At 45.2% G+C, this 16,252-nt stretch overlaps 3 protein-coding genes across 6 annotated transcripts in view; 1 reads left to right on the top strand and 2 right to left on the bottom strand.

The window, feature by feature from the left end:
- The window catches only part of LOC118944435 (nuclear receptor ROR-alpha A), a 287,286-nt gene that overhangs the window by 11,210 nt on the left and 259,824 nt on the right, over nucleotides 1–16,252 (top strand). For 2 of the 4 annotated variants that reach the window (XM_090223325.1, XM_090223324.1), the window contains exon 1: nucleotides 11,030–11,203. The exons of the other annotated variants lie outside the window; for them this stretch is intronic. In XM_090223325.1, the coding sequence (XP_090079451.1) occupies nucleotides 11,167–11,203 (37 nt within the window). In that variant the 5' untranslated portion in view covers nucleotides 11,030–11,166. Of the gene's footprint in view, nucleotides 1–11,029; nucleotides 11,204–16,252 lie in introns of those variants that run through there. 4 annotated transcript variants of the gene reach the window in all.
- On the bottom strand, nucleotides 3,112–7,006 carry LOC110489520 (hatching enzyme 1.2). Its single transcript, XM_021562235.3, has 2 exons — nucleotides 4,389–7,006; nucleotides 3,112–3,899 (listed from the first exon to the last, which is right to left on the bottom strand). Exons 1-2 carry the CDS (start codon nucleotides 4,610–4,612, stop codon nucleotides 3,323–3,325), a joined length of 801 nt encoding a protein of 266 aa, XP_021417910.3. The 5' UTR covers nucleotides 4,613–7,006; the 3' UTR covers nucleotides 3,112–3,322.
- LOC110489522 (hatching enzyme 1.2-like) lies at nucleotides 13,252–14,863 on the bottom strand. The gene is made up of 2 exons (XM_036981702.2): nucleotides 14,527–14,863; nucleotides 13,252–14,034 (listed from the first exon to the last, which is right to left on the bottom strand). The coding sequence occupies exons 1-2, from the start codon at nucleotides 14,751–14,753 to the stop codon at nucleotides 13,458–13,460; spliced, it is 804 nt and encodes a 267-aa protein (XP_036837597.2). The 5' UTR covers nucleotides 14,754–14,863; the 3' UTR covers nucleotides 13,252–13,457.

Here is a 16,252-nt window from a genome sequence, read left to right as displayed (position 1 = left end):
TCTCATGCTGTCTCTAGTCTGTCATGAGGAACCACTGGGAGTCTGGACTGTACCATGTTATCTCCCCTCTCATACTGCCTCTAGTCTGTCCTGAGGAACCACTGGGAGACTGGGCTGAGGAACCACTGGGAGTCTGGACTGTACCATGTTATCTCCTCTCTCATGCTGTCTCTAGTCTGTCCTGAGGAACCACTGGGAGTCTGGACTGTACCATGTTATCTCCCCTCTCATACTGACTCTAGTCTGTCCTGAGGAACCACTGGGAGTCTGGACTGTACCATGTTATCTCCGCTCTCATACTGACTCTAGTCTGTCCTGAGGAACCACTGGGAGTCTGGACTGTACCATGTTTCTCCTCTCTCATACTGACTCTAGTCTGTCCTGAGGAACCACTGGGAGTCTGGACTGTACCATGTTATCTCCCCTCTCATACTGATTCTAGTCTGGACTGTACCATGTTATCTCCTCTCTCATACTACACAGAAGGTACTACACTCACTGCTGTCGTGGAAGGTATATGCAGGTATATGCTGTATACCCACTTGTTTTGGTGGGCATTGCATATAGTCCATTTTAAATCCCCACAATGCACATCAAAGTAGTGTAGTGGAGGTGAACACTGTATCAATTAGTACGGCTGATGGAACAAATCAGAATGTTTTGGCTTAAAATGCTGATAAACTATTATTTCTTCACTATTTAAGGTCAGCAATGTGAACATGGCCGTAGGACTACATGTCCCAAAATGCATTTTGCTGGGAAAACAGGGTTTCATGGACAGAGATGGAAACATCTGTTAGAATATAGAACGAGGGGAGATCTAAAGATGTAACAACTATCATGGGTTGTTAATATGACTGGGATTATCATCAACTATCATGGGTTGTTAATATGACTGGGATTATCAACTATCATGGGTTGCTAATATGACTGGGATTATCAACTATCATGGGTTGTTAATATGACTGGGATTATCAACAACTATCATGGGTTGTTAATATGACTGGGATTATCAACTATCATGGGTTGTTAATATGACTGGGATTATCAACAACTAGCATGGGTTGTTAATATGACTGGGATTATCAACTATCATGGGTTGTTAATATGACTGGGATTATCAACAACTATCATGGGATGATAATATGACTGGGAATATCAACAACTATCATGGGTTGTTAATATGACTGGGATAATCAACAACTATCATGGGTTGCTAATATGACTGGGATTATCATCAACTATCATGGGTTGTTAATATGACTGAGATTATCAACAACAATCATGGGTTGTTAATATGACTGGGATTATCAACTATCATGGGTTGTTAATATGACTGGGATTATCAACTATCATGGGTTGTTAATATGACTGGGATTATGAACTATCATGGGATGATAATATGACTGGGATTATCAACAACTATCATGGGTTGTTAATATGACTGGGATAATCAACAACTATCATGGGTTGCTAATATGACTGGGATTATCATCAACTATCATGGGTTGTTAAAATATGACTGAGATTATCAACAACTATCATGGGTTGTTAATATGACTGGGATAATCAACTATCATGGGTTGTTAATACGACTGGGATAATCAACTATCATGGGTTGTTAATATGACTGGGATTATCAACTATCATGGGTTGTTAATATGTCTGGGATTATCAACTATCATGGGTTGTTAATATGACTGGGATTATGAACTATCATGGGATGCTAATATGACTGGGATTATCAACAACTATCATGGGTTATTAATATGACTGGGTTTATCAACAACTAGCATGGGTTGTTAATATGACTGGGATTATGAACTATCATGGGATGCTAATATGACTGGGATAATCAACTATCATGGGTTGTTAATATGACTGGGATTATCAATTATCATGTGTTGTTAATATGACTGGGATTATCAACAACTATCATGGGTTGTTAATATGACTGGGATTATCAACAACTATCATGGGATGCTAATACTCTGTGACCCCCTGTGAATACCATACTACTCTATTACCCCCTGTGAATACCCTACTACTCTATTAGCCCCTGTGAATACCCTACTACTCTATTACCCCCTGTGAATACCCTACTACTCTATTACCCCCTGTGAATACCCTACTACTCTCTTACCCCCTGTGAATACCCTAATACTCTATTACCCCCTGTGAATACCCTAATACTCTATTACCCCCTGTGAATACCCTAATACTCTATTACCCACTGTGAATACCCTACTACTCTCTTACCCCTTGTGAATAACCTACTGCACTTTTACCCCCTGTGTGTACCCTATTACCCTTTTACCCCCCTGTGAATACCCTGGGAATACCATATTATCCCCTGTGAATACCCTACTACTCTGTTACCCCCTGTGAATACCCTACTACTTTATTACCCCCTGTGTGTACCCTATTACCCTTTTACCCCCCTGTGAATACCCTACTACCCCGTGTGAATACTGTACATTTCATTACTTCTGTCGATATAAACAAAACAAATAGAGGATATACAGCTGTGTCCTCCACCCCTGGTTGTATTCACCAGGCAGGTCTCTGTGTTGCCAGATGGACTCCGGCCTTCTGAGCTGCGTCCAACCAGGAGCTGAAGCTCTTTTTAAAGTCCTGTTTCAGTCTCCTTTTCACCTAATTTTAACACCTGATTAACTTAACAAGATCCACATCTCAATAGAGTTCCACTGCATCTATTTATTTTCTCACTGATTCTTTTCTTCCTTAAATAATTATTAGTGGGTTTTTTTTCTTCCCAGCCCTCTATTCATGTCATTGTAGTTGTGAATATTCCTAGTGTCTTATTGTGTTTAGGTGAGAGAAATGATGTCATTGTAGTTGTGACAGAAGTGATGTAACTCTAGTGCTGATTGGAGGAAGAATGTCTTGGATCAGGACAGACATGGAGGACTTGTGCCCAGTCTGTTAACTATCACTCACTTACTCACTCACTCACTCACTCACTCACTCACTCACTCACTCACTCACTCACTCACTCACTCACTCACTCACTCACTCACTCAATCACTCAATCACTCAATCACTCAGACACACACACACTAGAAAACACTAGAATTAAACAATAGCATCTGCTTTCAATCTTGTTTATTTTAGATAATTAATTAAGTCATATGATAAAAATAATTTGAGAACTACACAACTACAGCAATGATCTTTTTTAAAAGTTACAACTCAACAATGATTTTAAATCAATAAGATTACATTATATATGTCAGACTTGACTTCCTTCATCTGGTCTTTTTTCATCCAGACTTTTCTCCTGTGACTTGATGTCTTCCTCTCAGCAGCCGTAGAGTCTGTTGATCCTCAGGATGTCCGTGGTGGACAACCCCTGTCTCTGGCCGATGGGCACGTTGGGGTTGGGGATGGGGGTGATGGTGTCCATCCCGTTGACAGAGAAGGCTGTTTTTCCATAGTGCATGACAGAGCTGTAGTCATAGGGAGTGTTCAGGTTGTTGGTGTTTGATCTATCAAAGTTGTAGGCATTGTTAGAGTCGATGTTACTCCAGTTGATCGTGACGTACTGGTCACGGTCGCTCCTGGTTTGTTCGTGCTGGAAGCCCAGAGCGTGGAGAGTCTCGTGCTGAATGATGCCGAAGTAAACACACCCGTTCATTTGGAGAGAGACCGTCTGTTGGCCTCCCACTCTCCCAAGAGAGGACCAGCACCCGTCTCTGGGTTCGTAGCTGATGAAGTCAACCTGATTCTGCCGAGGCACGAAGCGAATGCAGGTCTTGGAAGGGAAGGCCCGGAGGGCGTTTTCAATGCCCTGCTTGTCAGAGGAACTGAAGCTACTGCTCACTGTGTAGGGCACTTCAACCAGTCCGTTGGAGCCTTTTTTCCAGAAGCACCCTGCACTGTAAAATAACATTCAGCTGGTTAGTCAATTATATTTAAAAATTACAATTATTTTGACCTAAAAAAATATATTTGTTATCTTTACTTCAATATAATTAGTCCTTTTCTCTACTTCATTCGTTTAACCAACCTGAAATTTAAATATGTAAATATATCAACATAAGATACACGTAAAAACAACTCCAAGGGACATTTTCCCTCAATTTACTAACTTTAAGTTCTAGCAACAACTTTCTGACACCTGTCTCTGTTTTTAGAGGATTGTGGGTAATTCCACATTCTTTGACTTTATAATGCTACTTTCAATGTTTGTATGCATGTTTGAACGAAGCAAAGTATATTTTGTGATAATGTAACTTCATGATACACTAAAAGTGATGTATATTCAACATAAAAATACCTTGTGTTGGACATACTAAATAAGCTGATGCAGATAGTTTTAAAAGTAGAATTCGCACAATATTGTTTTCAGTGTGTGTTGGTTGTACCTATAGCAAATCATGGCGTTTCTGGTTGTTGGTGCCACCATGTCCCCCTCCAACAGGAACTGACTGGAGCCGTTATTAGTGGTCAGAATTCTCTCAGTGATGTCTACAGCCTCAGGGTTGTCTGTTAGGATCTCTGGTCCACTTCCATCCTCCATGAGAGGGTTGGCCTGAGAGAGGCCCAGCAGCAGCAGCAGCAGCAGGGTGAGAGAGGGGCTTTGCTCCATCTTCAGTTGTGTGGAGAGGAGAGACTCTGGATGGCTCCTTGGATCTGACAGTGGAGATACTCTAGATGGCTTCTTGGTTCCTGGAGATGCTTTGGAGAGTCTTGATGTGTGATTCTGTCTGGTCAGTCCTGGGCTTTTTATACAGTCCTCCTCAGGTGTGTCTGCTGGAGGATTCTGGGTTGGGGTCCATGTTGTTAGGCCTAAATAAACCTCTGAAGGGAGGGCTCCTACCACCACACCTACAGTTTCAACATGGTTTTAATCCATACAGGTCCATTTACACCTGGCCATGCCTACTCAACAAATAGGTCACACACTAATGTAATGACAGTTGACTCTACTACAATGATGTGCTGAGGAACGTGTCAGATTGAGCCGGCCACTGGTTAAATATTGTCACATTTGCCATGTCCTGTTTGACAAATGCTATAGAACAGGGAACAAGTTGTTCAGACAAACTCATCGTTTTAATATTTGTCTGGAAATATGAATCAAATGTATTGGAAGAATGATGTTTGTTATAGATTGTGGTAGTGTAAGGCTCCGGGTGTCGTGGGTGTGGAGTCAAATGCAGGAGACAGAGAGTTCAATGCTGTGTGTCTTTTAATAGCACCAACGCACCACAGGGTGCTCACAAAAGTTACGTTCCCAAACACAGGGAATCAAAATGTACAATGGAAAAAATCACGACCAGGCACTAACACGTACCTCTACAACAGAGCCGCAGGTTACACTGAAATAATCCCGCACAACAACCAGGCGGGCCGGCTGTCTAATAAAGACAAACTAATTAAACATAAACAGGTGCTACCACTAAACATACAAGGAGGGGGAGGAAAAACAATCAGTGGCAGCTAATAGGCCGGTGACGACGACCGCCGAGCGCCACCCGCCCGGGAAGGGGAAACACCCTCGGTCGGACTCGTGACAGTACCCCCCCCCCACCCCCCCCCCGACGCGCGGGCCGACACCGGCCTCGAGGTCGCCCCGGAGGACGAGGTGCAGGGCGATCCGGATGGAGGCGATGGAAATCCCTCAACATGGATGGATCCAAGATGTCCCCCACCGGTACCCAGCACCTCTCCTCTGGACCGTACCCCTCCCAGTCCACGAGGTACTGCAGGCCCCTCACCCAGCGTCTCGAGTCCAGAATGGCCCGGATCGTGTACGCCGGGGACCCCTCGATGTCCAGAGGGGGGGGGGGGGGGGGGGACCTCCGGCACCTCACTGTCCTGCAGTGGACCAGCTACCACCGGCCTGAGGAGAGACACATGAAACGAGGGGTTAATACGATAATAGGAAGGGATTTGTAATCGATAACACACCTCGTTTATTCTCCTCAGGACTTTAAAGGGCCCTACACACTCTCTCCACCTGCCCATTACTCTCGGGGTGATAACCGGAGGTCAGGCTGACAGAGACCCCCAAGCGTTCCATGAACGCTCTCCATACCCGAGACGTGAATTGGGGGCCCCGATCAGAAACGATGTCCTCCGGCACCCCGTAGTGCCGAAAGACATGGGTGAATAACGCCTCCGCAGTCTGTAGGACTGTAGGGATACCGGGCAACGGGAGGAGACGGCAGGACTTAGAGAACCGATCCACAATCACTAGAACCGTGGTGTTCCCCTGAGACGGCGGAAGATCGGTCAGGAAATCTATGGACAGATGTGACCATGGCCGCTGTGGAACGGGGAGGGGTTGTAGCTTCCCTCTAGGAAGGTGCCTAGGAGCCTTACTCTGAGCGCACACTGAACAGGAGGAGACATAACCCTTAACGTCCTTAGCCAATGTAGGCCACCAATACCTCCCCTGAAGGCTCCCCACTGTCCTCGTCACCCCAGGATGACCCGAGGAGGGTAGGACTTGAGCCTACCAAATCAGTTTGTCCCGAACACCAAGCGGCACGTACCTTCGCCCCGCTGGACACTGAGGAGGCGCGGGTTCAGCCCGTAACCCCCGCTCGATGTCCGAGTCCACCTCCCATACCACTGGGGCTACCAGCTTTGAGGCGGGAAGGATGGGAGTAGGTTCGGTGGACCCATCCTCCGGGTCGTGAAGGCGGGACAGTGCGTCAGCCTTTACGTTCTGGGAGCCCGGTCTATAAGACAAAGTAAACCGGAACCGGGTGAAGAATATGGCCCACCTTGCCTGACGTGGGTTAAGTCTCCTAGCTGCCCGAATATACTCCAGATTCTGGTGGTCGTTCCAGATGAGAAAGGGGTGTTTAGCCCCCTCAAGCCAGTGTCTCCACACCTTCAGAGCTCTAACCACCGCTAGCAACTCCCGTTCTCCCACATCATAGTTACGCTCCGCTGGGCTGAGCTTCCTTGAGAAGAAAGCGCAGGGGCGGAGTTTTGGTGGCGTACCCGAGCGCTGTGATAGCACGGCACCCACCCCAGCCTCGGACGCGTCCACCTCCACTATGCTAGAGAGTGTTCTGGATGCGCCAACACGGGCGCATCAGTGAACAGCGCCTTCAACTTGTTGAATGCTCCGTCCGCCTCTGCTGACCACTGCAACCGCGCCGGGCCCCCCTTCAGCAGTGAGGTTATGGGAGCCGCTATCTGGCCAAAACCCCGGATAAACCTCCGGTAGTAGTTGGCAAAACCCCAAAACCGCTGCACCTCCTTTACCGTGGTCGGAGTCGGCCAATTACGCACGGCCCTATTGCGGTCCCCCTCCATCACTACCCCGAGGTGGAAATGCGATATCCCAGAAAAGAGACGGCTCGTTTAGAGAACACGCATTTCTCCTCCTTGACGTATAGGTCATGCTCCAGCAGTCTACCAAGCACCTTGCGCACCGGAGACACATGCGCGGTGTGAGCGGCCGAGTAGATCAGAATGTCATCGATATAAACAACCACTCCCTGCCCGCACAGGTCCCTGAGAATCTCCTACCACCACACCTACAGTTTCAACATGGTTTTAATCCATACAGGTCCATTTACACCTGGCCATGCCTACTCAACAAATAGGTCACCATCCAAAGTGGAATTAATAACTTCACCATGAGCGGTTTCCTTCCTCTCTGGCAACTCAGTTAGGAGGGACGACTGTATCTTTGTAGTGACTGGGTGTATTGATACACCATCCAAAGTGTAATTAATAACTTCACCATGATCAAAGGGAAATTCAGTGTCTGCTTTTTTGTATTGTTTACCCATCTACCAATAGATCAAATCAAATGTTATTGGTCACAAACACGCGTTTAGCAGATGTCATTGTGGGTTTAGCGAAATGCTTGTGCTTCCTCTGACGAGTGCATTAATATCTAACAAGATATCTAACAATTACACAACATATTCACCAATACACACGTCTAGTAAAGGAATGGAATCAAGAATATAAAAATATATGGACGAGCAATGTCAGATTGGTATAGAATAAGATACAGTAGGATAGTGTAGGATACAGTATATACATAGGAGATGGGTAATGCAAGATATTTTGACGTTATTAACGTGACTCGTGATCCATTTATTAAAGTGGCCAGTGATTTCAAGTCTATGTATATAGGGCAGCAGCCTCTAATGTGCTAGTGATGGCTATTTAACAGTCTGATGGCCTTGAGATAGAAGCTGTTTTTCAGTCTCTCGGTCCCAGCTTTGATGTACTTGTACTGACCTCACCTTCTGGATGATAGAGGGGTGAACAGGCAGTGACTCGGGTGGTTGTTGTCCTGGAGGGCAGGTAATTTCCCCCCGTGATGCTTAAGGCAGACCGCGTCACCCTCTGGAGAGCCCTGCAGGTGCAGGTGGTGCAGTTGCCGTACCAGGCGGTGATACAGCCCGACAGAATGCTCTCGATTGTTCATCTACAAAAGTTTGTGAGGGTTTTAGGTGACAAGTCAAATTTCTTTAGCCTCCTGAGGTTGAAGAGGTGATGTTACGCCTTCCTTACCACGCTATCTGTGTGAGTGACCCATCTCAGTTAGTCAGTGATGTGTATGCCGAGGAACTTGAAGCTTTCCACCTTGTCCACTGCGGTCCCGTCGATGTGAATAGGGTGCTGCTCTCTCTGCTCTTTCCTGAAGTCCACGATAATTTCCTTTGTTTTGTTGACTTTGAATAAGAGGTTATTTTCCTGGCACCACACTCCCAGAGCCCTCTCCTCCCTGCAGGCTGTCTCATCATTGTTGGTAATCAAGCCTACTACTGTTGTGTCATCTGCGAACTTGATGATTGAGTTGGAGGTCATGGGTGAGCATGGAGTACAGGAGGGGACTGAGCACGCACCCTTGTGGGGCCCCAGTGTTGATGATCAGCGAAGTGAAGGTGTTGTTTCCTACCTTCATCACCTGGGGGATACCCGTTAGGAATTCCAGGACCCAATTGCACAGGACTGGGGTTCAGTCCCAGGGCCTCAAGCTTAATGATCAACTTGGAGGGTACTATGGTGTTGAATGCTGAGCTATAGTCAATGACCAGCATTCTTACATATGTATTCCTCTTGTCTATATGGGTTAGGGCAGTGTGATGGTGGTTGCATCGTCTGTGGATCTATTGGGGCGGTAAGCAAATTGAAGTGGGTCTAGGGTGACAGGCAGGGTAGAGGTGATTTGATCCTTGACTAGTCTCCCAAAGCACTTCGTGATGACAGAAGTGAGTGTTGTGATAGTCATTTAGTTCAGTTACCTTTGCTTTCTTGGGTACAGGAACAATGGTGGCCATCTTGAAGCATGTGGGGACAGCAGACTGGGATAGGGAGAGATTGAATATGTCCGTAAACACACCAGCCAGCTGATCTGCACATGCTCTGATGACGCGGCTAGGGATGCCGTCTGGGTCGGCAGCCTTGCGAGGGTTAACAGGTGCATCAAGCACATTGATGGCTACAGCAACTGTTTATATGCAGTTATCTTGGCCAAAGGCTTCACAACCAAGTTTTAGTTCCTCATTTTGTCCTGGCCATTTGTTTGTATTTTCTAAATGAAGTTGTTTCAAAAAACAAAATGTTGTTCTGCATTGTTGAAAATCTAATAACAACGTGTGGAGACCAAAAGTTGTTTTCAATTTCAACTTATTTGAGAAGAAATAGGGAATTATTTAATAAAAGTGCAACTGTAGGTTTTAACAAATCCAGTTTCTTCTATTTCCACAAGGTGATAAACTGATGTGTTTTGAATGACGCAATGAATGAGTCTTTTCCAGGAAGTAAACACAGGCCCACTATTAGGATAGCTGTGAAGCTTTAGCATCGGCAGGACAGAACGGAAGCATCTCCTAAACTCAAGGGTAGGGGGGTGTGTCTCTTTGCTAACAACAGCTGGTGCGCAATCTCTAATATTAAGGAAGTCTGGAGGTTCTGCTCACCCGAGTTAGAATACCTCATGATAAGCTGTAGACAATACTATGGTGAGAGTTTTCATCTATATTTGTCATGGCTGTCTATTTACCACCAAAAGCAGATGCTGGTACTCAACGAGATATATAGGGCCAAAGGCCAAGAAGAAAATGCTCATCCAGAGGCAGCACTCCTAGTGGCCGGTGATTACTTTAATACAGGAAAACCGAAATCCTTTAAACCTGATTTCTACCAGCATGTCCTAATTTCGACCAGCTTGTCACCTGTGCAACGAGAGGGGGGGGGGGGGACTCTAGATCACCTCTACTCAACACACAGAGATGTATACAAAACTCTCTCTCGCCCTCCATTTGGTAAATCTGACTATAACACTATCCTCTTGATTCCTGCTTACAAGCAAGAACTCAAACAGGAAGTACCAGTGACACGCTCAATTCAGAAGTGGTCCGATGAAGCGGTTGCTAAGCGAAAGGACTGTTTCTCTAGCACAGACTGAAATATGTTGCGGGATTCATCCGATGTTTTTGTGGAGTTCAACATATCAGTCAACGGCTTCATTGACCTCTCTAGGGTAGGGGGCAGCATTCGGAATTCTGGATGAAAAGCATGCCCAAATTAAACGGCCTGCTACTCGGGCCCAGAAGATATGATATGCATATAACTGGTAGATTTGGATAGAAAACACTCTAAAGTTTCCAAAACTGTTACAATAGTGTCTGTGAGTATAACAGAACTGATTTAGCAGGCGAAGACAAATCCATTCAGGAAGTCGTTTTTTTTGTGGTTTTGTAGTTTTCTATTCAATGCCATTACAGTATCCATTGACTTAGGACTCCGTTTGCAGTTCCTATGCCTCCCACTAGATGTCAACAGTCTTTAGAAATCGTTTCAGGCTTGTATTCTTATAAATGAGGGAGTAAGACCAGTCTGAACGAGTGGACCCTAAGGTGACGCAGCGTTTTTTCAGGCGCATGTGCATTTCTTGTTTACCTTTTATATTGACAACGTTATTGTCCGGTTGAAATATTAGAGATCATTTAGGCTAAAAAACAACCTGAGAATTGAATATAGACATCGTTTGACATGTTTCTATGAACTTTACGGATACAATTTGGATTTTTTTGTCTGATTGTTTTGACTGAGTTTGAGCCTGTGGATTACTGAAGAAAACACGCTAACAAAACAGAGGTTTTTTGGATATAAAGAGACATCATTGAACAAAAGGAACATTTGTTGAGTAAATTAATGTCTTCTGATTGCCACCGTATGAAGCTCATCAAAGGTAAGGCATTAATTCTATCTCTGTTTCTGAGTTTTGTAACGCTTCTCCTTGGCTGGTTACTGTTTGTAATAATTTGTCAATTGGGCTATGTTCTGGGCTAGGTATGTTCTGGGCTAGGTATGTTCTGGGCTAGGTATGTTCTGGGCTAGGTATGCTTTCGCCGAAAAGCATTTTATAAATATGACACTGTGGTTGGTTTAACAAGAAGTTAATCTTTAAACCTATGTAAAATATGTTTTGTTTTCTGAATTTTTTGAATGAGCATTTCTGTAATTGAATTTGACGCTCTGCAATCTCACTGGATGTTGGCCAGATGGCTAGATGTCCCACATACCCTAGAGAGGTTAATAAGTGCATCGACAACGTCATCTCCAGTGACCCGTGCGTACATTTCCAAACCAGAAGCCATTGATTACAGACAACATCCGCACTGAGCTAAATGCTGCCGCTTTCTAGGACCGGGGCAGTTTTTATTGACAAGCTGAATGTACCGAGCTGTCTGTTTTTAAAATACTAGCACACATCTCGGACAACAATGCGTACCCCACAAGACATGCCCCAGAGGTCTCTTCACAGTCCCCAAGTCCAGAAAATATTATGGGAGGCGCACAGTACTACATAGAGCCATGACTACATGGAACTCTATTCCACATCAGGTAACTAATGCAGCAGTAGAATCAGATTTAAAAAGCAGGTAAAAATACACCTTATGGAACAACAGGGACTGTGAAGAGACACACAGCAAGGTACAGAGAAATGCATTCACATACATTGTGATATTGTTGTATGGTGGTATTGAACATTTTGCTTTGTGTAGAGATGTTATATGATGTGCTGTTTTATCTTTAGTTTTATCTTTAGTTCATTCAGTACAAACATAGTTCACTGTTTTAATTTGTTGTTTTATATGTGACACTTCAGTCGGTTGTAGTAGTGACTCAAGCCTACCAGATGTGCTAAATGCATGCTACGCTTGCTCTGAGTCGAGCAACACTGAACTATGCGTGAGTACACCAGCTGTTTTCCGTAGCCGATGTGATCTTTTTAAACAGTTGAAAGTTCACAAGCCCGCAGGGTCAGACGGATTACCAGGACGTGTTCTCCGAGCATGCGCTGACAAGTGTATTCACTGACATTTTCAACCTCTCCCTGACCCAGTCTGTAAGACCTACATGTTTCAAGCAGACCACCATAGTCTCTGTGCACAAGAACACCAAGGTAACCTATTTAAATTATCATCTCCCCATAGCACTCACATCTGTAGCTATGAAATTCTTTGAATGTCTGGGCATGACACCAATTAACACAATCATCCCAGACACCCTAGACCCAGTCCAATTTGCATTCCGCCCCAACAGATCCACAGATGATACAATCTCTAATGCACTCCACACTGCCCTTTCCCACCTGGACAAAAGGAACACCTACGTAAGAATGTTGTTCATTGACTACAGCTCAGCGTTCAACACCGTAGTACCCTCCAAGATCCAAGATAAATAGAGAGAGATGTCAGCATGTCTGCATAACGTTTTGTTTTGTTAGTCTTAATATGTGATAAGATTCAATGTACAGCATTTTAAAACATTTTCAGGAGAAACCTGTATTTTTTGGTGTGACTCCACATTGAAGTGATGATTTTAGCAGACCAGACCAGTGACATCTACAGTATAAATCTTAACAAGAAAATAACGTGTGGTTGATTTTTATTTCTGCTTTGTTGTCAGATTCCCAGTGCAGATATTTATGTTGTCCTCTGTCAGCCTCCTTCATTCTCTTCCAAAAATAATTATTATCTTTCATGTCATTGTAGTTGTGAATATTCCTAGTGTCTTATTGTGTTTAGGTGAGAGAAATGATGTAATTGTAGTTGTGACAGAAGTGATGTAACTCTAGTGCTGATTGGAGGAAGAATGTCTTGGATCAGGACAGACATGGAGGGCTTGTGCCCAGTATGTTAACTATCACTCACTCACTCACTCACTCACTCACTCACTCACTCACACACACATTGCACACACTATAAAACACTGGAATTACACAATAGCATCTGCTTTCAATCTTGTTTATTTTAGATAATTAATTAAGTCATATGATTAAAATAATTTGAGAACTACACAACTACAGCAATGATCATTTTTAAAAGTTACAACTCAACAATGATTTTAAATCAATAAGATAACATTATATATGTCAGACTTGACTTCCTTCATCTGGTATTTTCCAGACTTTTCTCCTGTGACTTGATGTCTTCCTCTCAGCAGCCGTAGAGTCTGTTGATCCTCAGGATGTCCGTGGTGGACAACCCCTGTCTCTGGCCGATGGGCACGTTGGGGTTGGGGATGGGGGTGATGGTGTCCATCCCGTTGACAGAGAAGGCTGTTTTTCCATAGTGCATGACAGAGCTGTAGTCATAGGGAGTGTTCAGGTTGTTGGTGTTTGATCTATCAAAGTTGTAGGCATTGTTAGAGTCGATGTTACTCCAGTTGATCGTGACGTACTGGTCACGGTCGCTCCTGGTTTGTTCGTGCTGGAAGCCCAGAGCGTGGAGAGTCTCGTGCTGAATGATGCCGAAGTAAACACACCCGTTCATTTGGAGAGAGACCGTCTGTTGGCCTCCCACTCTCCCAAGAGAGGACCAGCACCCGTCTCTGGGCTCGTAGCTGATGAAGTCAACCTGATTCTGCCGAGGCACGAAGCGAATGCAGGTCTTGGAAGGGAAGGCCCGGAGGGCGTTTTCAATGCCCTGCTTGTCAGAGGAACTGAAGCTACTGCTCACTGTGTAGGGCACTTCAACCAGTCCGTTGGAGCCTTTTTTCCAGAAGCACCCTGCACTGTAAAATAACACTCAGCTGGTTAGTCAATTATATTTGAAAGTACAATTATTTTGACCTAAAAAAATATATTTGTTATCTTTACTTCAATTTAATTAGTCCTTTACTCTACTTCACTCGTTTAACCAACCTGAAATGTAAATATGTAAATATATCAACATAAGATGCACGTAAAAACAACTCCAAGGGAAAATTTCCCTCAACTTACGAACTTTAAGTTCTAGCAACAACTTTGACACCTGGCTCTGTTTTTAGAGGATTGTGGGTAATTCCACATTCTTTTGACTTTATAATGCTACTTTCTACACAATGTTTGTATGCAGGTTTGAACGAAGCAAAGTATATTTTGTGATAATGTAACTTCATGATACACTAAAAGTGATGTATATTCAACATAAAAATACCTTGTGTTGGACATACTAAATAAGCTGATGCAGATAGTTTAAAAAGTAGAATTCGCACAATATTGTTTTCAGTGTGTGTTGGTTGTACCTATAGCAAATCATGGCGTTTCTGGTTGTTGGTGCCACCATGTCCCCCTCCAACAGGAACTGACTGGAGCCGTTATTAGTGGTCAGAATTCTCTCAGTGATGTCTACAGCCTCAGGGTCGTCTGTTAGGATCTCTGGTCCACTTCCATCCTCCCTGAGAGGGTTGGCCTGAGAGAGGCCCAGCAGCAGCAGCAGCAGCAGCAGGGTGAGAGAGGGGCTTTGCTCCATCTTCAGTTGTGTGGAGAGGAGAGACTCTGGATGGCTCCTTGGATCTGACAGTGGAGATACTCTAGATGGCTTCTTGGTTCCTGGAGATGCTTTGGAGAGTCTTGATGTGTGATTCTGTCTGGTCAGTCCTGGGCTTTTTATACAGTCCTCCTCAGGTGTGTCTGCTGGAGGATTCTGGGTTGGGGTCCATGTTGTTAGGCCTAAATAAACCTCTGAAGGGAGGGCTCCTACCACCACACCTACAGTTTCAACATGGTTTTAATCCATACAGGTCCATTTACACCTGGCCATGCCTACTCAACAAATAGGTCACACACTAATGTAATGACAGTTGACTCTACTACAATGATGTGCTGAGGAACGTGTCAGATTGAACCGGCCACTGGTTAAATATTGTCACATTTGACATGTCCTGTTTGACAAATGCTATAGAACAGGGAAACAAGTTGTTCAGACAAACTCATCGTTTTAATATTTGTCTGGGAATATGAATCAAATGTATTGGAAGAATTATGTTTGTTATAGATTGTGGTAGTGTAAGGCTCCGGGTGTCGTGGGTGTGGAGTCAAATGCAGGAGACAGAGAGTTCAATGCTGTGTGTCTTTTAATAGCACCAACGCACCACAGGGTGCTCACAAAAGTTACGTTCCCAAACACAGGGAATCAAAATGTACAATGGAAAAAATCACGACCAGGCACTAACACGTACCTCTACAACAGAGCCGAAGGTTACACTGAAATAATCCCGCACAACAACCAGGCGGGCCGGCTGTCTAATAAAGACAAACTAATTAAACATAAACAGGTGCTACCACTAAACATACAAGGAGGGGGAGGAAAAACAATCAGTGGCAGCTAATAGGCCGGTGACGACGACCGCCGAGCGCCACCCGCCCGGGAAGGGGAAACACCCTCGGTCGGACTCGTGACAGTACCCCCCCCCCCCCCCTGACGCGCGGCTCCCGCAGCGCGCCGACACCGGCCTCGAGGTCGCCCCGGAGGACGAGGTGCAGGGCGATCCGGATGGAGGCGATGAAAATCCCTCAACATGGATGGATCCAAGATGTCCCCCACCGGTACCCAGCACCTCTCCTCCGGACCGTACCCCTCCCACCGTACCCCTGCAGGCCCCTCACCCGGCGTCTTGAGTCCAGAATGGCCCGGATCGTGTACGCCGGGGACCCCTCGATGTCCAGAGGGGGGGGAGGGACCTCCGGCACCTCACTGTCCTGCAGGGGACCAGCTACCACCGGCCTGAGGAGAGACACATGAAACGAGGGGTTAATACGATAATAGGAAGGGAGTTGTAATCGATAACACACCTCGTTTATTCTCCTCAGGACTTTAAAGGGCCCTACACACTGCGGACCCAGCTTCCGGCAGGGCAAGCGGAGAGGTAGGTTTCGGGTCGAGAGCCAGACCCTGTCCCCCGGTACAAACACGGGGGCCTCACTGCGGTGGCGGTCAGCACTCCTCTTCTGCCGTCCACTCGCTTGTCG

This window comes from Oncorhynchus mykiss, chromosome 26 (assembly GCF_057628025.1).
Source record: "Oncorhynchus mykiss isolate SJ-2025 chromosome 26, ASM5762802v1, whole genome shotgun sequence".
NCBI lineage: Eukaryota > Metazoa > Chordata > Actinopteri > Salmoniformes > Salmonidae > Oncorhynchus > Oncorhynchus mykiss.
This window is presented reverse-complemented; position numbering and strand designations above follow the sequence as displayed.